General features: G+C 50.9%; 10 protein-coding genes across 10 annotated transcripts; 5 read left to right on the forward strand and 5 right to left on the reverse strand.

Moving 5' to 3' along the window:
* Positions 1-366: 366 nt before the first annotated feature.
* VTN00DRAFT_6488 (uncharacterized protein) lies at positions 367-784 on the forward strand (the record flags this gene model as incomplete). The annotated part of the gene is made up of 2 exons (XM_069433129.1): positions 367-488; positions 547-784. The coding sequence occupies 2 exons, from the start codon at positions 367-369 to the stop codon at positions 782-784; spliced, it is 360 nt and encodes a 119-aa protein (XP_069288920.1).
* A 2,241-nt stretch (positions 785-3,025) lies between these two features.
* On the reverse strand, positions 3,026-3,421 carry VTN00DRAFT_6489 (uncharacterized protein; the record flags this gene model as incomplete). The annotated part of the gene is made up of 1 exon (XM_069433130.1): positions 3,026-3,421. The coding sequence occupies one exon, from the start codon at positions 3,419-3,421 to the stop codon at positions 3,026-3,028; it is 396 nt and encodes a 131-aa protein (XP_069288921.1).
* An 88-nt stretch (positions 3,422-3,509) lies between these two features.
* VTN00DRAFT_6490 (uncharacterized protein) lies at positions 3,510-3,814 on the forward strand (the record flags this gene model as incomplete). Its single annotated transcript, XM_069433132.1, has 2 exons — positions 3,510-3,521; positions 3,623-3,814. 2 exons carry the CDS (start codon positions 3,510-3,512, stop codon positions 3,812-3,814), a joined length of 204 nt encoding a protein of 67 aa, XP_069288922.1.
* A 275-nt stretch (positions 3,815-4,089) lies between these two features.
* VTN00DRAFT_6491 (uncharacterized protein) lies at positions 4,090-5,243 on the reverse strand (the record flags this gene model as incomplete). Its single annotated transcript, XM_069433133.1, has 3 exons — positions 4,090-4,433; positions 4,488-4,770; positions 4,833-5,243. The coding sequence occupies 3 exons, from the start codon at positions 5,241-5,243 to the stop codon at positions 4,090-4,092; spliced, it is 1,038 nt and encodes a 345-aa protein (XP_069288923.1).
* Positions 5,244-6,948: 1,705 nt separating this feature from the next.
* VTN00DRAFT_6492 (uncharacterized protein) lies at positions 6,949-7,863 on the forward strand (the record flags this gene model as incomplete). Its single annotated transcript, XM_069433134.1, has 4 exons — positions 6,949-7,157; positions 7,343-7,388; positions 7,523-7,640; positions 7,745-7,863. 4 exons carry the CDS (start codon positions 6,949-6,951, stop codon positions 7,861-7,863), a joined length of 492 nt encoding a protein of 163 aa, XP_069288924.1.
* A 64-nt stretch (positions 7,864-7,927) lies between these two features.
* On the reverse strand, positions 7,928-8,465 carry VTN00DRAFT_6493 (uncharacterized protein; the record flags this gene model as incomplete). The annotated part of the gene is made up of 2 exons (XM_069433135.1): positions 7,928-8,068; positions 8,376-8,465. 2 exons carry the CDS (start codon positions 8,463-8,465, stop codon positions 7,928-7,930), a joined length of 231 nt encoding a protein of 76 aa, XP_069288925.1.
* A 730-nt stretch (positions 8,466-9,195) lies between these two features.
* On the forward strand, positions 9,196-9,497 carry VTN00DRAFT_6494 (uncharacterized protein; the record flags this gene model as incomplete). Its single annotated transcript, XM_069433136.1, has 2 exons — positions 9,196-9,335; positions 9,428-9,497. The coding sequence occupies 2 exons, from the start codon at positions 9,196-9,198 to the stop codon at positions 9,495-9,497; spliced, it is 210 nt and encodes a 69-aa protein (XP_069288926.1).
* A 9-nt stretch (positions 9,498-9,506) lies between these two features.
* VTN00DRAFT_6495 (uncharacterized protein) lies at positions 9,507-10,883 on the reverse strand (the record flags this gene model as incomplete). The annotated part of the gene is made up of 4 exons (XM_069433137.1): positions 9,507-9,663; positions 9,731-10,349; positions 10,409-10,672; positions 10,730-10,883. 4 exons carry the CDS (start codon positions 10,881-10,883, stop codon positions 9,507-9,509), a joined length of 1,194 nt encoding a protein of 397 aa, XP_069288927.1.
* A 385-nt stretch (positions 10,884-11,268) lies between these two features.
* VTN00DRAFT_6496 (uncharacterized protein) lies at positions 11,269-14,024 on the forward strand (the record flags this gene model as incomplete). Its single annotated transcript, XM_069433138.1, has 2 exons — positions 11,269-11,328; positions 11,391-14,024. The coding sequence occupies 2 exons, from the start codon at positions 11,269-11,271 to the stop codon at positions 14,022-14,024; spliced, it is 2,694 nt and encodes an 897-aa protein (XP_069288928.1).
* Positions 14,025-14,595: 571 nt separating this feature from the next.
* VTN00DRAFT_6497 (uncharacterized protein) lies at positions 14,596-18,681 on the reverse strand (the record flags this gene model as incomplete). Its single annotated transcript, XM_069433139.1, has 1 exon — positions 14,596-18,681. The coding sequence occupies one exon, from the start codon at positions 18,679-18,681 to the stop codon at positions 14,596-14,598; it is 4,086 nt and encodes a 1,361-aa protein (XP_069288929.1).
* Positions 18,682-20,863: the final 2,182 nt, after the last annotated feature.

Raw genomic sequence — 20,863 nt, forward strand, 5'->3', positions numbered from 1 at the left:
CAAGCCATGAGACTATTATTGGCCATGTGGCGACCGCGCCAGAGGAAGACAGCGTTTCGAACTGACCCGCCTGGTGGGTACGCTTAGCAGACGCAAAGATGGGGAGTTGATCAAGGCACCGGTTCGTCCTGTCATCGAGTCTTAACACCGGTCTTTTATGGGGCTCTACAGGGCTTGTTGAAACGGCCACCAGGAACGAGCACTTACTACCGGGTGATCTGTCCAGCACCCACCGGTTCTTGACGCTTCAGCTAGTTGTAAATCTCGTCGCTTAAGAGATTAACAGGACAGTATATTCCGTAGTCACTTAGCGTCAGACAGCAGCTCCTTTCGCTAAGATTCCAGGCTGCGGCCAACGCTGAAAGGATGTTCGCGACAAGTGTCCGAAGCGTGTACGGGAACACGTTGATAGTGCCTGACGCTGCAGCTGTAGCATGGGGAGAGAGCCCTTGCAGCAGCCACTCACTGGAGACGCATCGCCCTGGAGAGTTGGGTTGATGTAACGGAGGTGGATGCAAAACGCAGAGTCTCATGACAAGTCGCCAGGAGGTCTCGGGGGGTCCGCTTCGTTGCTTGCAACTGCACCCGCCTCGTCGCCAGCGCCCTCGACCTGTGCACTTCTCCACGCCGTCTGTGCACCGTCAAGACTCAACCTCAGGGACTAGCGACAAACGATGGCATCGTCATCTTTATCAAGTTACACCGGACTCGAAAAAAATTAAACTATCGAGCATTCTGTGCAGCTTACCGGTTCCCCACGTATCACGAGATCTGCTGGCTGTAGCGCCGAGGTCCTGCAGGTACACGCAGCATGGTGGGTTCCAGCGTGAGACAGCGCTTCAAAACTAAGGTTCTCTGATAACAAGAATAGCATCTACCAAGACCACTTGTTTCTCGGTCCTTGGTGACCCCTCCGTCGCTTTGGCACAGGAGAAATTGGTTAGCATGGCTTATTCAGACCGCAGGCCTTTACTCCCCTTGCGTCGTCGGAACTACTCCCCACACTATCAGCGCCAGCGTGGATGTCAGGTCTACCTTAACTGTGTATCTATACGGAAAAGTGGCTAAACCCCGTACGGAATACACTCTGGAGTCGTTAGAACGACGCCACTATCTCCGCAAATTCTTATCCCGCATATAGAACGCTGATGTTAAAACTTGATTCTGCAAGTCGAGCCGAAAGACGATTGATAAGGAACCCAAGCAAGAAAAGGAAGAGATGCATCTCGTATTTCCACGCAGAAGATAAACCCAAGTCCTATCGACACACCTCCTTCGTTCATGATTGCCACATTCTCGCCCCCTTTCGTGTGAGCCTCTGATGATGTGGTTCCTAGGGCAATGTCTTTGGAAGGGGTCACATCGTCGCAACTCTCCACGTGTCAGGTCACGGGGTAGGGCAACTGAGCGCAATCAAACCTTCATCCGAAACCCTCCGAATTGCTTGAGTCTCGCCCCAACCATCCGTTTAATTCAGTGTACAGGAGTAGCGGATAGACGGTAACAGTCACATGGCCATTAGACAGGCAAATATGTGCATGCAGTACATAGCATTCCTTATCACCTTCCTTCAAGAGGCTTAAAAGTAGCTGAGTGCTGTCATTTTCGAAGCAAAGACGAAAAAAAAAAAAAAAAAAAAAAAAAAGAAAAAAAAAAGAAAAGAAAAGGGCGTCGTGCAGAAATATGGAGTACCGGGCAATCATCCGTTGCTTTAAATGTACATGTACTGCTGTACACACAACCTAAAACGGCACTATGTACAGCATTTCTTTTTTCCCACCAGCAGCAATAAGCATAAAGCATGCAAGTTTGAAGAAATGAAAGAGCCTCAGTCCTAATCATAATCACAATTCCAATCCAACCAGACACCCTGTTCGTTCGTCCGGGAATCCAGCAGGTCATCACTTCTCAATTCCATCTTCCTTACTGATCAGACGCAGTGCAAGGAGCCGAATCAACGGTCTATCACCTCCCTAGATATAGATATCTTTGGTACTTTCTTAAACTCCTGTGTAGCATAGCAGGGAAGAAATAGAATGGGGGGTAAGAACGGAACAAAGACAAAGGCCCCTATCCAAGGGCGGTCGACCGCATCTGCATCCATGTCGTGATAAGGGACATATATTCAGCTACCCGCGTTGCACTCCTGGTTTACTTGCTTATATAACTCTCTCTCTCTCTCATACACTCACTGGCTCCTTCATTCCTTTTTTTATTCCTTGCCGCGGTGCCGTCCACTACCCTCTCAAGTCAACCTGTTGGGGTCTGTGACAGTACAGTAGAGTGGGCGAATGAGCGAGGTGCAGAATACTAACCTGCCTAGGGTGTAGATGATGCTGTAGTAGCATTTTCCTAGTGTGAGCTGTTATATCATCCTGTGTTTCTATTAAATTCGATAATAGTGATTAGGTAGTTACGTTTCCGCTACATGGTAAACATCATTGTACCCACTATTTATTGATCTATTTTTATTCCTTTAGCACAATGCACCCCCGTGCACGCTTCATATACGCGGCAACATTGTTGATTATTATATTTCCAATCTACCCCGTAGATACGAGCCAGCAACTCATATGTACCTGCTAAGCTTAGCCAATCTGACTATGCCTGATCGTTACAGTACTCTACATCTTGGGTCTAATTGATTATCTTCCGTCGCCTTATGCGTCCTTACAATCAATGCTTCACGTACAGAAGTGCGGGATTAGAATGAATGCCGTCGCGCCGTGAGTATTAAATACACAATATCCCTGCTTGAATATATGATGCGGCCTGGTGCATATCTCTGATTCTTCAGGGGATTAATCTTAGCTTCCATGCTTCTGTAAGGGCCTGATGGAATCAATTGCAATGAGACAGATGCCTTTACCCATAGTGCCGCCATCGGCAGGGCAGGAGAGCCGGAGGAAGTTGCAGACCAAAGTTATTACCTTTTTACTTAGCGAGCAAGCGTCTGTCTGCTTGTCATACACAATTGAGGAGCTCGCCATCTCCCAATATCAACATCACGCATACCATCGTCCGCTTAGAACGCAATCTGCGCAGAACCAGCAAGAAGACCAGAAGCACGGCCCGTTACCTTAGGATCCGGGCCCACGAAATCATGCGGGAACCCCATCTCCAGCGGCTGCACACTCTCCCGATACTCGATCTGCTCCTTCATTAACCTGATGCTCAGGGCGCGGATATCATCCTGGAGATGCTCCACCTGCCGACCCCCAGCCCGGGGAAACACATTGGGGGCTTTTGAGGGCGATGGCCGTGACGGACTCGATTCCATGCTCCGCAGCCACTTTCGCGAGCGCCTCGCTCGTCCGCACTTCAGCGTCCGACTCTTCGGGACCGCGGAGGTCCCTCCGGAGACAATATAAGTAGAACAGCTGATCCCACCCGCAATGCAAGTCTGAGAGCCAGAACTCATCTCTCACAGGGGAGGAAGACAGCTGCTTGAGCCAGGAATCGATTCTCCCTCCAATAGGTGTTCATAACTGACAACCAAGAAAAATGAGATGACAAAAAGCGTTAGTCATTAGCACCTATTATATGTATGCTCTACATTTACTCTGCATATATAAACACAGAACGGAAACCAAGACTTGAACCATTTGGACTTCGACAATAGGTAGCACAAGAAATGGCAAACAAGATGATGTTAATTTGTCGAAATACAATGAGGGGTGCGAGCCCTCCTCCCCCAGACCTTCCCAGCGGGGCTCTGTCGGATGATACCCCGTCCCGCAATGCAATGGTACAACATCCAAATACCGGTCACCAGCCGACGAACCGATCCGTTCGACTCGAAGGGTGTCATTAATTAAATAATTATATTTGTCTTACCCAAAAAAAATTCCTTTTGTGGTTCATCTCTCCTGTCCAATGACCGCCGAACTGGTCTCTCTCGCCCTCGCATGGCCATGTAATCCATCAGACCGCCAGTAAAGAGCGGAAAGAAGCAGCATCATATTAAGACAGTACGTAAATGTCGGGATCCCCCAAATGCTTCCCTCAAAGGAAAAGCATTTAGTCACAGCTTCTGCGGACTGCAGTCCATTCGAGGCGGGCCAGGTATGTTGGCGCGGAATTCTCAATTTATGCCTTTCTTGACCGCGTGACAGGGCCCTGTCGAGCAGAAGTAGTAGCAGAGCCATTCGACTTGGTGTTGCCGTTTGCAGCAGCCTTTCCGCCAACCGATGGTACTTCGAAGTTCTTCATTTCGATAGCGGCCTGCTTGCCGGTGTTTCGGCGTGGGCGTCCACTCTTGCCGGTCTTCTTGTAAGTGGCAAAGTAGAAGGAAATGAAGAGAAGGAGGTAAGAGCTAAGAATGGCAATTCCGGCAAAGGCAGCGAACTCCTCTCCAGCGCACTTTCCAGCATTGGGGGCCCATGGGAAGTAAGTCGAAGCGAAGTAGGTGTATGACGCGAAGTAAACGAAGCCTATAACACTATGAGTGACGAGCCTCTTAACGTCTTATGGGCACATGCACTTACCAAGGTCAATGACGAACTGAATGATCTGGAGACGAGTAATCCATTCCTTCCACCAGATGCGGATTCCACGAGCGCTCTGGAAGTAGTACCAGTACATCACAACGTGAACAGTGAGGTTAAGAGTAATTGGGACCCAGGAAACGGCCGTCAACCCGATCAGCTGGGTATAGCACAGGAGGGCCGTGGCACCATGGTGGTAGGTGTGCAGGAAGGTCAGGGGCTTCTTCTTGAGGAACAGGAAGACGGTATCAAGCAGTTCCAGGTACTTTGTGAGGTAATTGAGCTATATCAAGTCAGTATTGAGAGGCTTTCTGGACATGTAATCAAAACGAGGAGGCCACGTACGTAGTACAAAACGACCAGCGGCGGAGTCCAACCACCGTTGTGGTCACAGATAGCAAAGAAGATACCGTGTCTCCAAAGGGTTGGCAGAAGCTGCTCGATAAAGAGGGCCAGCAAGATTGCACTGATGGCGGTCAGGTAGAAGTTATGGATCATGAACAGGCCATTGAGCTTCAGGGCCGGGAAGTTCTTCATGACCTCACGGCCACCGAAGATGATTATGTAGTAGGTGATCAGAGCAGCAGCAGTCTCCTTAAAGGTGGACATGGGGGTGACACCCTCGACAAATTTAAACTCCGTCGGGGAGTACCCGACGACGGAGGTGAAAGCCTTGTCGAAGATGGGCCATAGTTCGATGCCGAACGGGCGATCGATTGTGGGAAGAGTGATGTTCTTCAGAGCATCGAGCGACATGGTGAACGACGCGCTGTTCAACCCAGGATGTTGCACAAAGCCTGAGACCAATAACAACCCCAGGCGACAACGGTGCGGAGTGTTGAGGCGTTGAGACGGGTGTTATCTAGTTGGGGAAACCCGCTGCGTCGGTGAGCAGAGAGAATCCTGCTGGCCCTAAGGAGACGAGGTGAGGAGATAAAGATACTGAAGGAGTGACAAGAATTGGAAGAGAAGAAGGGAAGAAAGCGGGACGAGAGGAAGAAGAGATGGAAAGGAGAGGGGAGAGGGAAGCAAGAAGACGTTGAGGCCAGCGTTGAAGAGGCGATGGCTGTTTGTTCTGCGTGTCTTTTCAGGGCCGCCGCGTCCGAGGCTCGACCCCTGATCGGGCCTAGCGGCTGGTCCGGTCGGCGCAAAAGGGGCTGTCTTGGCGCGTCTGTCCACGCAACGTATCACAAGTATCTCCGGGTACTCTTCCGATGAATTATGCCAGTAAGATACCTGTAGATACCGTGTACCTGCAAAACTCCCGGGAGACATGTGACATGTAGCATCCAGGGGCTGTTTGGGCAACCGCAGTGTCTGTCAGCGACACTGCGGTCACCGTAGCTGCGCTTGCTGACGGCGTACCGAGCCCCAAGTCACTGCTCCGGCAGATCCGGATGAGAAATTCAAGCTTCATGCACGGTTGAACGGGAAACAAAGGGCAGCGCTACGGGACGGCTTGATGTTCGCGATATGTCGTTCAACAACCAGTGGGACTTGGACCAGCGCACCAATGGGGCTTGTACTGTACCTTTAAGATCTATCAATGGCGCGTCCGAAATTGTGCACTCCGTGTATTTATTTTATTTGGGGTAGGAATTGATGTTGAGATAACGATCTCACTACAAAATATGGTACATGGGTTTTAGATATGGTCAATGCATGTTGGCTGGCTTGATTGTCCTTTTCCATATATGTAACGACTCATTTCCATGGTTTTTATTTTGCTGAACAGCATTGACAGTTCTCTTACCCCAGGATTAATGATCTGGCTTTCTCCGATCGTAGAGCAAACCTTGGCGGACATAGCTTTCCTACTAAGTGTGGCTGTCAATGGTTTGCAGATGGTTCTATTGGAGCACAGACAACCGATTAGGTTGACAGATCTGGAGAATTATCGATAACTTAGATGCAGGTAGTATATATTATGTAAAGCGGCGATAACCAACAAGACTTGTAGCGCGAGGTCTTCGCAACCGTCATGCAGGTATGGAGAACCAGATCAGTCTTCAAGTAGTCGAGACATCTGATTTGACGATTCTTCCATGTGAATTGGGGAGTCTGCTGCATGATCAGTTACTAACATTGTTAGTGTTGAGAGAGGGGTGTACAGGTGACAAAAGACATCTCGTCTAGATCGGGGTTTGCCCGGGACTCGATGACGAGGTATTCAGGTTGATGACATCCCGAGAGGCATGGAGAGCAGTGGGCATCACGAGGGAAAAGCACAAACGCCATTGGCGCGCGGACGACCGCAGGTGGGCAGACGGCGACGGGAGCGGCTGACCGAGAAAACCTGTGAGGCCTGACAGCCTCAGGCACGTAACTCACACCACCCGCAAAAACCCGTCCAACTTCAGCCCAGCCGATCTCTCTTCTGGCCTCCGTTCTCTACAACACCTCACACCAACTTTCCAAACGCCCTCAATTTACCTCAAATTTTCTCTCCCCTGTCTTCCCAATGTCTCCCACCGCCCTTTTCCGCATCGCGACGCGGAGCGTCCGCCCCTCCACCTTTTTTAAAGCTTCCTACACCCCCCGGTCGCCGGTGCAGGCCTTCGCGGCCATCTCCACGCCCGTGACCCTGGGCTTCGCCAGCAACTTCAGCACCACCTCGAAACGCTTCAGCGCCGGCCACGAGGAGGAGACATACGAGGAGTTCTCTGCCAGGTACGCGGCTTGCCCCAATTGAGCCCCGTCGAGGTCGTGAGGCAAGGCAGAATGTCGAGGGTGGGATCTTGGCTAGAACCTGCGGCCACGTCCGGACGACCGCTTCCGGCTCCCACGAAGCAAATCCTCTGGGATAAGGGCAGCAAAAGAGCAAGGACAACAATTTCTGACGGCCCCAATTGCAGATATGAGAAGGAATTCGAGAACGTGCAGGATGTCTTCGAGCTCCAGGTACGTTTACCACGCACCGTCCCGCCGACACAGAAAAAGCGGCACTGGCATCCGCTTGATTAGCTGCTCTGTCATTGGCAGAGCCCGCACCCCCGAACCATCTCCATCTGGCTAACGGTCGCTGCTCCTCGCAGCGAAACCTCAACAACGCCTTCGCCTACGATCTCGTTCCCTCCGTTGAGGTCCTCGCCGCTGCCCTGAAGGCTGCCCGCCGTGTCAACGACTTCCCCACCGCCGTCCGGATCTTCGAAGGTGCGTCATCCACCACCTCCACCACAACCCCTCCGAGGCACCGAACATGAAGCTATATACCTATCTAGTCGAGCTTGCACGCTTACTTCTTTTTATTTTTACAGGCATCAAGGCCAAGGTTGAGAACGAGGCTCAGTACCAGCAGTACCTTGAGAAGCTCGACGGTTTGAGAAAGGAGCTGGGCGTCGTCCTCCGCGAGGAGCTCTACCCCGAGGAGCAGTAAACGACGGGCCGCAAGAAGGCGGGCAATGATGAAGAAAAAATTAGGGGAAGCTGTATACATACCTCTAGAGCGGAGCTGGAGTGGGTGCTGCATGTCGTTGGTGTTTTTTGTTATTGCTTGACGCCATCTTCAGCGGCGACCCATGGGGAATAAAGAGAGAGAGGGGAAGCCTTTTTGCCATATCTACCGAATGTGGTCTGTCTACCTAACCTAACTCTGTAACATTGCAAGATAATGGGACAAGGGTGTTTTCTTTATTCGTTCCACCATATCAGCTGAGCCTGGACCCTCAAAGGTCACGGATTCAGTATCTTTCCTATTCCGTCTCATCCGTGGTCACACCACCCGCTGATATCCAATTGCCAACACCCGCCAATCCAATCCATCCCATTGAAGGAGAATCTAAGGAACTCCACTGGTTTAAACCATCTCCAATTTCTCATGGTCTTTCCCCGCCCCGCCTTTCTCCCCTTCTACGTCCTCAAAACCATCGCGGGGTTCGTGGGACATACGTCTGTCTGTTCCTGTCTCTCCTCTTCTTGTTCTTCTTCCATGTCGTCCCCGGCATTCTCTGCTGGGTGATCGATCACCTTCTCGACCATCACCCTTGCCGACCTGGCCGTGTCTACTGACAATGCCTACATAGGTACACAGCACAATATCCATAAGCATAACCATAACCATAACCTGTAACTGAACGATCAGATCGGCCCGGATCAGACCAATTGACTCACGTCATTCGTCCGTCCATGGAATCCAGTCCATCACTAGTTATTCTAAATAAAAAAAATTGGTTACGTAGTCAACTTTATAATAGATAATATGAAATGATACATGATACGATATCTAGGCAGGCAGAGACCACATGGCATGGATCGCGACCAGGTTACGTTTATGTTTATTGATAATGGACGCGATTAGTCATAGTACATGATCTCGGATTGTTATTATATATATATATAATATATAATATATATCATGATGTATATTTCCTCTTTCGGAATTAGGTACCAAGTCAAGTTTACTGCGGTGCGCTTGATTTTATTTTCTTTACATCCTGATACGTAAATATGTACTGTATAGTAAATATATATATACAGTGGAAGACCGATATAAGGTAGGTACTTATATTTCATAAAATGGATAACGTGATGAAAATGCATGATGCCAATATTTCACGACAAAAAATAATAGAGAAATCGAATCTGGATATAATACACGAATAAAAAAAAGTATCTCCCTTTTTCAAAACAAAAATATTTCTCATGCTCCGAAAGTGAAGTCGGATCAGTGTTGTGTTCCTTTTCCTTTCGCTCTCGGCTTCCCCGTGGCATGAACACCAATCAACGTCGATATATGCTAGCTCACTCTGATTGTTTAATGAAACAAACAAATCAGATCATCGCCCATAAAACGCCGTCGAACTCTCTAAGTGGATTCTGCAATAATTATTATCATGAAGTTTTTGAGGTGTATGTTCCTTTCCGTCATCATACCCGTTCCGTAGGTCCCGACGTGTGCCGTAAGAGGACACTGGAGTGATAGAAGCTATAATTGATCAAAGAGTAGAGTCCGACGGGATGGATGTCGACCTCGGGTTACACGAGTATATCGCGGCACGCATAGTTGTATAGGTAAGCAGCTTAATGCGTTCCCACGTATTTGAAGTAGTTGGGTCGACAGTCCTCCTTCGCGAGGAAGGGTTCACCGGCGTAGAACTGGCCTGGCGTGCAGCCAGAACACTTGGGGGAGTTCGGGCAGTTGAAGTATGGGATGTGCCGGTACCCAATGTCACGGAACCTGTGAGGCTTTGGTCAGTCTCTGGCTCTATCTCAGCAAACAAGCATCTGGAGACGGGCGCACATACCAGTGAACTCTGCTCGCGTCCTCGAAGAGACCCAGAGCGATCGAGTGGACGGGCGCATCACCCCATCTCTCGTAGAAGAATCCGCCTGCGCGGTCGAGGTGGTTGAAGTAATCCTCGTACTTCTGGCTCCGGAAAAAGTCCAGATCACCGATCTCAAAGTTGGACCAGAAGTGGCAGGTTGAATATCCGCCCGCTTTCTCGGTGTGTTCCGGTCGAAGTTGGTCATCCGTCAACCACTCCATCATGTTGTTCTCGCTAAGGTAGTCGGGATGCGCGGCAAGGAACTTCTGGGTCTCTTTCCAGAGCGTCGGCATACTCTCTGGAGCGTCGAAAAGGTTGATGGTAAACCCGTAAGTCTTGTTGTTATCCTGCATGTATCTGAAGACATCGTAGTCGACATTGCAGAAGAACTGGACTTTCGGTTCGACTCGCCAGTAGTAGCGGATATTCTCGAGCGCGGGGTGCTTGTAGAACATGCCGCTGTTCCACCGGCACATCTGATGGTAGGATATCTTGTCGCTATACTGGATACCGTTCTCCTTCAGGATCTGTGCCGACTCCTCGAACAGCTCCTTATTGATCCAGTCCGGCATGTTCCAGTGCTCCTTGGGCACTTGCTCTATAACAGGCGTCAGCTTAGGACGAACGATCTATTCCACCTGTATATCCACCACGTACCATAGTAGCACTTTGCTTTGGTCTCCGCCTGTGTCCGCTTCTTGAATTCCTCCGTGAAGGGCTTGTCGTTGAAGAACATCCACGGGTAGTTGAACTTGTGATTCCAAGTCCTCTCGAGGTCGCGCATCGTCGGGATCAGGTCATCCAGCTCCTCGTTCCGGACGAGCGACAGCAGAGTCGCGTTGATGCGGGCAGAATTCTTGCTTCCCGGCGCATAGTCGTTCTCCTCCGCCCGCCATAACTTGCCTTCCGGCTCCCCGGTCGCTGGAAGCGATCAGTTGCATGGTCACACAGTCGACGGAAAGGAAAAGGGTAACATACGATCCAGGAGGGGATCTCTCATCATGCCATGGTTCAGCTTCCCCCCCTTTAGTCCAACCAGGGGCGTTGAGTGCTTCGTAAGTTGGAAGACAAGGACGAGGACGAGGATGATGGTGGCTGCTCCAAGGAGCCGGATTGGTCTCGCAACAGCCATTCTGACATTGGGCAGCTGTCCCCGGGATGTGAAAGAAAGGTCGTAAGCAAATGCTGCTCAGCAGTCTTGTACGAACGTCTCTCCGCAGGAGACAAGCATTATTATTCTTCTGAATCTGGCCTCAAGCCTCAAGCGGCGATCCGCTGGCAGGCGCCGCTTTTCCTAGTTGGGCGCTAGCGTGGCGAGCAACGCGTCGCGCTCCGCTTCCGATACTACTACAGGCAGTATGGACGTCCCTCAGGAACGCACGCCCTAACTAACACTATCTAATTGACCAATTCAGAACCCTAATCAGGTCTCGTCCAGTCCAATTATGCAATGGACGAAGACACCGTTCTAGTAGGAGTTAGGCTGCATAGAAATTGGGTTATTTGAAACTCCTGATATGGCCGTCGCGGCAGACATCAGTGCACTGACGGACGAGCTCATTGCAGCCATTGCAGGAGTTCCAGACAAGGCATTTAACATCATCACCCTTCGGATGGGCTGATTGCTGACATCTTGCAGACCACATCGCGCTTTAAGCGGCTGAAGAGTCGTGCGGAAGCAACACTCAAGGCCAAAGCCTTGGGACGAACGGACCAATTTGCCGTTGCGAAGCAGCTAGAGGGTCTTCAGGAGAAATTACAGGTCTTCAACAAGGATGAGCTGGCTAACGCTCTGCGTATTCGGCTACATGAGCTGGATAAGCAGGACAACCGGTGGTCTCCCGAGATATTGTCCCTGCTGATTCAGCTCTCGGATCGGCCAGCTACCCTTTCAAGAGTTGACAGCATAGAGCTGACGAAGCCTCCTGAACCCCCTAGGCCATTGACATGGTCCGATCTTGATGCTTCTGGGGCTGCATATTGCGATGATAACATCTGGGAAGAAGTAGACTTTGCTGCAGAGAGTTCTGACGATGATCTCTCTACCGTTTCAAGTGATGTCTCTATTCCACGAATTCTACCACAGAGTTTCAAAGCTCCGCAGGACGACTTCGTCGTTGCGGAAGAGCTCTTCTCGACCGGCGATGATGAGGAGCTGATTGCCGCTATCAAGAGCGCGCAGTTTTGGGACGGTGACAACAGGAATGCAGACCAAGGTGGGAAGGATTATTCTCACTTTATTACGGAGCTACAGGTCGTTAGAGAGACGATTTTTATGCTCCAAGGTCTTCCTACATCTCTGTTCTGGCGTCTTGATTATAGCATCGAAGTAGATCGAAGATATGGGCTCCGACATTCGTCAAGCCAAGCACTTTTCACTCTGCTTCGCTCGTTCAGCTCCATCGGTGCAAAGATAGATGCTCTGAGGAGATTCGCAAAGACACCCCAGTCTGTTCTATATTTGCAGACATTTCATCGTGGGGTTGAGGAATGTCTATGCAGATTCGACGTATGCCTGTCTCAGATGCAGTCGGAATACCTCTCCCAGAGCCAGGTGACCGCTGTCAGCTTGCTACGGCTGTTTGAAGATGTCCGACGCGAATCGAGACTACTTCTTCTCTTAGCAGACCTCCTTGCGAAATCCGAGGCAGACTTGTCCAATGAACCTTTCAAATGCCTTGACTACTTGTATAATCTTGTTTGTACCAGCCAGGCGGCTGGGGATGACGAGGACTTTAGATATCTTGCCAAGTTATTTTTCTCCTGTTTTGAGACATATATCCGACCAATGCGGTTGTGGATGGAAACAGGGCAGTTAGACACCGCTCAAGGGACATTCTTCGTTTCGGACACCCGCAAAGACAACGATCTTCGCACACTTTGGCACGACTGGTATACATTAGACGAAACTGCTGGTCGCTTGCATGCTCCCAGGTTTCTGAAGCCTGCTGCTCATAAAGTATTTACGACTGGGAAAAGCATGATATTCCTTCGACACCTAAATATCGCCCCAGAAAGCCTTGATTCTCTGGAAAAGACGTCGCTCACTTTTGAAGATATTTGTCCAGGAGAGCCGTCATCGCTTTTGCTTCCCTTCTCAGGATTACTTGAGACGGCATTCGATAGGCTAATCGATGCTAACCACACCATCACTTCCAACCTCCTGCGGGAACAGCTCGATCAAAAATGTGGACTTTGGATATCGCTTGAGGCTTTAGAGTACATATATCTGTGCAGAGATATGAGTATCTACAGCGTGATTGATAACAAGATATTCGAACTGATCGACAGAGGAAGGGGGGCTTGGAACGACAGATTCTTACTCACAGAATTGGCGCAGAGTGTCTTGGGTGATCTTCCTTGTGTCGACTCTTCTAGGCTCATAGTACGATCATCCCGAGGACCTTACCGCGACGTGAACAACCGCAGCCGGTCAGTAAAGATCCTGAGGACCTTGTCGATCGACTATGTCCTGCCGTGGCCTGTTGCGAACATTATTACCAAAGATGCCATCCAGACATACCAGCGCATTTCAACCTTCCTCATGCAAATCCGCAGAGCAAAATACGTACTAGAGAAACAACGGCTACGCAAAGGCAGTGGACCAGATGCAGAATTTGAAGACGACGAAGATGACGCACTGGGTTACGGCATTCGACATAACCTCCTCTGGTTCATCAACACACTCTACAACCACCTGACGGAACTGGTTATCGAGATAACAACAGTGTCGATGCTGAAATCTCTCTCCGCCGCAAAAGACGTCGATGACATGATCACCGTCCACCGTTCATACATGTCATCACTGGAAGACCAGTGTCTCCTGTCAAAGAGCTTGGCTCCGATCTACCAAGCCATCATCGGCCTGCTAGACCTGTGCGTCCACTTCGGAGACATCCAAGCCTCGAGGTACGCCGAAAACCAATTTGACCTGACGAATCGGTCCTTCGGTGCCTCGATCAATCGCGGATATTCGCAATTCAGCAGGAGCCAACTCCGTCGCAGAGAAGAGGCATCTGCTTCCGAAGAGGATGATGACGATGACGACGACGATGATGATGAAGGAGACTTTGATGGCAATAACACGGCGGCTATTTCTTTTCTTGAATCGCCCTATGCCCACCGGTTAAGGAATTTAAAGGAGCAGTTTGAACGGCTGGTTGCGTTCGTGGCGGCTGGTCTGCGAGGCGTGGGCCGCGTCGATGGACAGCAGAGCTGGGAGATATTGGCGGAGAAGTTGGAATGGAGGAAGGCGCGGTTTCAGCTTAACTAAGCAATTTATTTGTCTACCATTCTTCACTGATACCACGGCATCGGGAAAAGTGTCGATATGTGACGAGAAACGCAAAGCTTTTTGATAATACCCTTTCTTCCTGGACCTTTGATTCTGCCTTTCACTACGTCCTGGCCTACCTAGTTGCAACGCTAAAAGCTGGAGTACCTTCTTCCACAACCAAAGTGACCCGGACTTACGCGTTGAACATTACAAAGAAAGATACTAGCAATACAGATTAATTAATCTTTGAGTAAGTGCGTACTTTACTGATTCAATAAATGCCATGTCATTCTCTTTTACTTTTCATTTCGACGTCATACTCTTCTTCCCAAACCACAACAAAAAAAAAGCAAAAAGAAAAACTCCGTCCAAAATAAAACCATCCTCACAACGTATCTATGAACATCAACAGCAACGTCACATTTTTTACTTTTGAGGTTCTGTCTTTCCCAAATGATTTATGAGACACAGGAAACAAGAAAAAAAAGTAATATGCAAGCTGATTGCATAGGGGAAAAACGCAATCATTCTGTATATAGTAAGTAGTATATACTCCCACCTCCTCTTATTAACCAACCCATCTCCTAGCACTGAAGAACACACGTCCCCAAGGACCGATATCGCCCCACTGATCCGCCTCCGGAGGCAGGTAGCTCGCGATACCGCCCATCACGGTACGCTCGGGGTGTGGCATGATGGCGAGGACGCGTCCGTCGGGGCTGCGCACACCCGCGATACCCTCAGGGCTGCCGTTGGGGTTGTACGGGTAGGTCATGGTCGGCTTGAGGGTGGCGTTGTCGACGTACCGGACGGGCGCAAGGCCCTGCTTGACGAAGTCCTGCGCGGTCACGCCAGAGCTTGGAGAGAAGGAGGCGCGGCCCTCGCCGTGGGCGACGGCGATTGGTAGCGAGGAGCCGTCCATGCCGTGCAGGAAGACGGAGGGACTGGACGGATCCGGGTCTGAGATGCGGACCATGCAGACACGGCCTTCGTACTGCTCGCTCGCGTTGCGCTCGAAGCTGGGCCAGTCCTTGGCGCCGGGGATCAGGTCCTTGAGACGGGAGAGGAATTGGCATCCGTTGCAGACACCCAGGGCGAAGGTGTCGGGACGCTCGAAGAATGTCTGGAACTCCTTGCGCGTGTTCTGGTGCAGGAGGACGGATTTGGCCCAGCCCTGGCCTGCACCGAGGACATCTCCGTAGGAGAAACCACCGCAGGCGGCGAGACCGACGAAGCTGGAAAGCGAGACGCGACCGGAGATAATATCTGTCATGTGCACATCAACGGCCGAGAAGCCCGCGACACTGAAGGCCCAAGCCATCTCTGCCTGACTGTTGACACCCTGCTCACGTAGGATGGCCACGCGAGGCTTGTTGCTGAAGGGGGAGAGGAGACTGGTGAGTATTGGCAGGCCCTTGTCCTTGGGATCGAAGGTAAGGTTCCATGAGAGACCCGGGTCTCTGTCTTCGAGAACGTTGGCGAACTCCTGGTCCGCGCAGGCTGCATTGTCACGGATCTTCTGCATGCGGTATGAAGTCGATGCCCAGGTCTGCTGAAGGTTCGCCCGCGAGTTGCGATACACCAAGGTGGAACCGTGGTAGATAGCAAGGTCCTGCTTCTGCTTCTCGGACACACGACCAATCTTGGTGATCAAACCAGGTGGTGGGCCGCAAGTAGCGAAGCATGAACGGAACTGGGTCTCATGCTCCTTGCGGACCTGGAATACGGCTCCGAGCTCCTCGTTGAAAAGCGTTTCGATAACGTTCTGGGTCTCGGAGGTTGGGCAGATGTTGTCTAGCATAAGTTCAACGCCGCATCGTCCCGCGAACATCATTTCAGCAACAGTGGCAAACAGACCGCCATCAGACCGGTCATGGTATGCCAGGACAATTCCAGCCTCCTGCAGCTGTTGAGTAGCATCAAAGAAGTCCTTAAGAATGTCGACATCATGGACATCTGGGCACTGATCTCCGACTTGGCCAAAGACTTGAGCGAGAGCAGAACCACCAAGTGTCTTGCGGCCGAATGAAAGATCGACAAACATGAGGACTGTGTCGCCCACATCTTCGAGACGACGGAGAGTCGGAGTCCAAGTCTTCTTGATATCTCCGACAGGTGCAAAAGCGGAAATGACAAGAGACAGTGGGGCAGTAACCTCCTTGGACTCTTTAGACTCCTGGTCAGTCCACTTCATTTTCATGGACATCGAATCTTTTCCAACGGGAATGCTAATTCCAAGCTTGGGGCAAAGGTTCAATCCAATTGCCTCCACAGCTTCGTAGATTGCAGCACCCTCACCAGGGTGGTTGCTGGCTGACATCCAGTTTGCAGAAAGCTTTACCCGGCTGAGACGGTCGATGAGGTCCGCTGCAGCGATGTTCATAAGCGACTCCGCAACCGCCATTCGTGCGGAAGCAGCTGGAGAGATGAGCGCAAGAGTAGGCTTTTCACCCATTGCCATAGCCTCTCCCGTCTTGATACCCAGACCCAGGGAAGTGGCGGTAACGGACACATCGGACACAGGCGTCTGCCAAGGGCCAACCATCTGGTCTCGTGCAGTAAGACCTCCGACAGTCCTGTCACCAATCGTGATGAGGAAGGACTTGGAACCGACCGCAGGGAGGGACAGCACTCTGTTCACCGCTTCATTGAGAAGTTCTTGACTCGAAGACGCCTTGGGAATGTACTGAGTGAGACTGGCGTCCACAGGGGGTAACTTCAGTTTTCGCGAGTCCACAGTCCTCGTCATCTTTGGCGGCTTTCCAAACAGAACAGACAAAGGAAGGTCAATAGGTTTAGGATACTCCTTAGAGTCTCTATCCAGCAAGACGAGCCTCTTCTCCTCCTCCGTTGGGCCACCAGCGCGCCCGACCACGGAGTAACCACAGCGCTCTCGTTGGGCGATGGCAGTAAATTTGTTCATTCCTTCCTCGGAAATGGCCATAACATATCTTTCCTGTGCTTCGCAACACCAGATCTGCATTGGACTCATGCTCTTGTCGGCGTTGTCAATCTCGCGGAGCTCGAACGTAGCACCCAGGCCAGCGTCATGGATCAGCTCGGGAAGTGCATTGGACAATCCTCCAGCACCAACGTCGTGGATGAATTTGATCGGGTTATCCGGACCCATAGCCACACAGGCATTGATGACTTCTTGGGCCCTTCGTTGAACTTCAGCGTTGCCTCTCTGCACGCTGGCAAAATCCAGATCAGCAGATCCTTCGCCAGAGGCAATGCTCGAAGCTGCGCCTCCGCCGAGACCAATCAACATTGCCGGGCCACCCAAAACAACAAGGTATGAGCCTGGCTTCACTTCGGTTGGTTCTTTAATCGCATGCTGAGGCCTAACGGTTCCGACACCGCCTGCAATCATGATAGGCTTATGATAGCCTCTGAGCTCAGTTTGGCCGTTGCCAATGTCGATCTCCGTGAGTAAGGTGCGGAAGTATCCTGCTGTGCACGGTCTTCCGAATTCGTTGTTGAAAGCCGCACTTCCAATTGGTGCCTCAAGCATGATATCCAGACTGCTTGCAATGTGGTTAGGCTTACCAACATCACGCTCCCAAGGCTGTCTAAATCCCGGAATCAGAAGATCCGAAACACAGTAGCCAGCTAGTCCAGCCTTTGGCCGCGAGCCTCTTCCAACAGATCCTTCATCACGGATCTCTCCACCAGAACCAGTTGCGGCACCTGGGTAAGGAGACACGGCTGTGGGGTGATTATGCGTCTCAACTTTAGCCAGGAAATGAACAACCTCCCTTGACTGGGTCCATTCTCCGGTTGTGGGATCAGGAGCCCAGAAAGTTGCATTCTCTCCTTGAAGCACCGCTGCGTTGTCACTGTATGCACTGACCGTGGATCCCGGGTGCCTCTTGTGCGTGTTTCTGATCATAGAGAAAAGGCTGTTGGGCATCTGCTTTCCATCAATTATCCAAGACGCATTGAACTGCTTGTGACGACAATGTTCGGAGTTGACCTGGGCGAACATGAACAGCTCGACATCGGTCGGGTCTCGATCCACAGGTCCGTTCTTTCCATACGCCTCGACAAGGTAATCAATCTCAGATTGCTCTAGCGCAAGACCAAGTCGCTTGTTCGCCTCCTGTAATATCTCCACTGGCGGCTTATCGCCAGCATGGAGTGGAATCGTCTCCAAAGGTTGAGGAGGATGTTCAGAGAACATCTGTTGGAGATCGGGCTCTTCGGTGCTGATGATCTGGGTCATGCGGTCGTGCAGAACGTCAAGGAATCCAGGTTTTGGGTCCTCACCCTCGGCAAAGAGACATGAGATCTTCATTCCCCGTTCTATCCGCTTCACCACCTTGCGCAAACCACACACATGCGAGATGGCGGTAGCCTGAGAGCTCCACGGAGATATCGTTCCGATTCTTGGAGATACGTAGTAGACAGTAAAGGGACCGTCATTGGCAGCGTCGAACGAAGGAGGAACATCGGTTATGTCACCGTAGCGGAGAAGCTGGTCCAACACGCCGCACTCGTACTCCAGCAGCGGTTCTGAGATGTGGACGTAGTGAATCCATTGCGCCCGGACATCTAGAGCCCCAATACTGGCGGCAATTGCACGACCACGAGATCGGGAAAAGGCTACCGAGCCAGGAAGTGCCAGGTAGTTGGCCTGGTTCGTAGGAGCCATCTTCGAAAAGCGTGCGAGAACCCGGGTAAGAGAATGACTATGAGATAGTGACTCAAAGGTAGCTCACGGAGGGGGTAATGAAACTGACGAACCTGGGGAAGACTCCTCAGGTATGCGCCTGCAGCTCTGAAAACTGCCGTAGAGGCACAGACGCCCGAGTTGTGCAGGGGACGGGGTCAATGTGCCGTCGCGGGACGTTCTATGCTCTTGGTCGCCATCAAAAATTATCCTGAAGTCACGCCGCCTTCTGGTGGTGGGCAGTTCGCCCCGCGCTAAGCCGCTTTGGTCTTATCGGCTGCCGGCCGGTCCTTATCTAACACGTGACTCGCATCACGTGCATCTGTGCAGCGATGTTGGGAGCCATGGTCTGATCAGGAGATCGCCAGGTCAGCGATCAGCTTCTGTCTTTCCTTGAGCAATATCTAATGCCTTCAAGATAAGGCGATATAGGTTAGCCTCCTCAAGTTAGCTATCACTTTAAGCGTTCTTTGCCTTCTCCAGTATGCTTGGCAGAACGTTGCGCCGTTCCACTCCGTACGGGGTAAGGAGATAAGATAGTACGTCCAAACAAGTTCCAAAACGCGACCTGGGCTTCTTGAAGCATCTTTGAGAGTTTCACCCTAGTTAGTCGCACTGACAGGACGGCAACAAAGCTTGTTCCTTTAATTTTCCATGAAACGTTCGCCTGACTCGTGAAACATGGTCGCAATATATATATCAGACTTACCCGAATGCGATCAATCCATACACATCGCAAGGTAAGAGGTACCGTACTGTACTTTATGAAGCTTGACTAGGATATATGATTAGGATCAAAATCTAATACACCTAGGAGGCAGAAGTTATGAGCTGAACACCGAACGTTTTCCGCACCTATGCCTCTGCTCCGTGGACCAGGCAAGGAAACCTCATACGCATATGAAGGGCGGTCAACAGGGACGCTGGAGAAGAGTATGTTCAATAATGCCTCATTGCTAAAGGCTCGAGAAATCAGCCCAAAACTTCATTTCCACCCAAATGAGAGGTAAAAGGGCAACTGGTGCTGCGCAGGAGTTAGCAATCTTTCGACTCCTGAAGCTCTAGTCCAGGAATGCAGGGCTGAAATGTCGAGTATGTTTTGTCAAAAACGCCTCATCTTTGAGCTCGATTCTTCGATCCTCGATCTCGTGCTTTTCTTGAGAGCAATTATTGCTTCGTCGTCCTGCAGCTATTCGCCACGACGCATGCATATACGCAATTTTCAATAGTTCGATATAGGACCATACCTAGATGCAGCCAATCACTGGTCTCGAAACGGTTAGTTGCAAAATGTGGCAATGAGACTATTGGTTTCTCAAGAGTGATCATCCCCCTTGAACAACAAACATCAAGCATTCTCAGCTGACGCGCTCACGCCAGATAGTCAAACGTGCCAACGAAACCTGTCTCAGATGCGGAATTTTCAGTGTCATGACCATCTTTTTCGAGCTTGATTTCAATAATTCGAAGCTTGACGAAAGCTTGACTTTGGCATTCGATGCTTGTCTCTCGTCCACGTCTGGTAGTTTGCAGCGAAAAAGGAAGTGATGTTGCAAGGTAGACAGTGTACCGCGCCATCAAGGCTCAGCTCACGCAATCTATCATCGTAGTGAGCTATCTCGGTTTATGATCTACAGTACAGCTACGACCATTGGTCGCCCGGCCCCCCAAACTCCAGAGTGTCAGACCCTGACATCGGGAGCCCCCGACGGCCCGATAGTATGGTGATTGGTGGTTTTCCGTATCAGGAAATACGCTCCGACAGGATGAAGCTAAACCGCGTACAGCAGGGTGAACATCCAATTCCATGGATATCAGGATCGCCCGTCTCTGCACGAGAGACCCACTTGAGGCCAATACAGATATGCAGGAGAACTCTAGACTATGCACATCGACACTGATTTATGATCGCTCGACGGCCCGTTCTGCACAGCGGAGCGGGAGCGATATTGGGGAGGGGCGAGGCCGCGAAGTGGCTCCTCGGACTAGGGGCCGATGAAAAAACCACGTTTTTTTTTCTATCATGCGTCGCGCCAAAGAGGAGTCAACAGGACTCAGGAGTGATCTGCGCTGATAGCACCCTTTTTTTCAGGATCTTGGATAATCGCTGCAGGCTGCAGAATCCCATGTTCTTCCTTTGGATTCTGCAGGGACCTAACTGTGG

This window comes from Thermoascus crustaceus (assembly GCF_041956765.1).
Source record: "Thermoascus crustaceus strain CBS 181.67 unplaced genomic scaffold VTN00scaffold_3, whole genome shotgun sequence".
Taxonomy (NCBI): domain Eukaryota; kingdom Fungi; phylum Ascomycota; class Eurotiomycetes; order Eurotiales; family Thermoascaceae; genus Thermoascus; species Thermoascus crustaceus.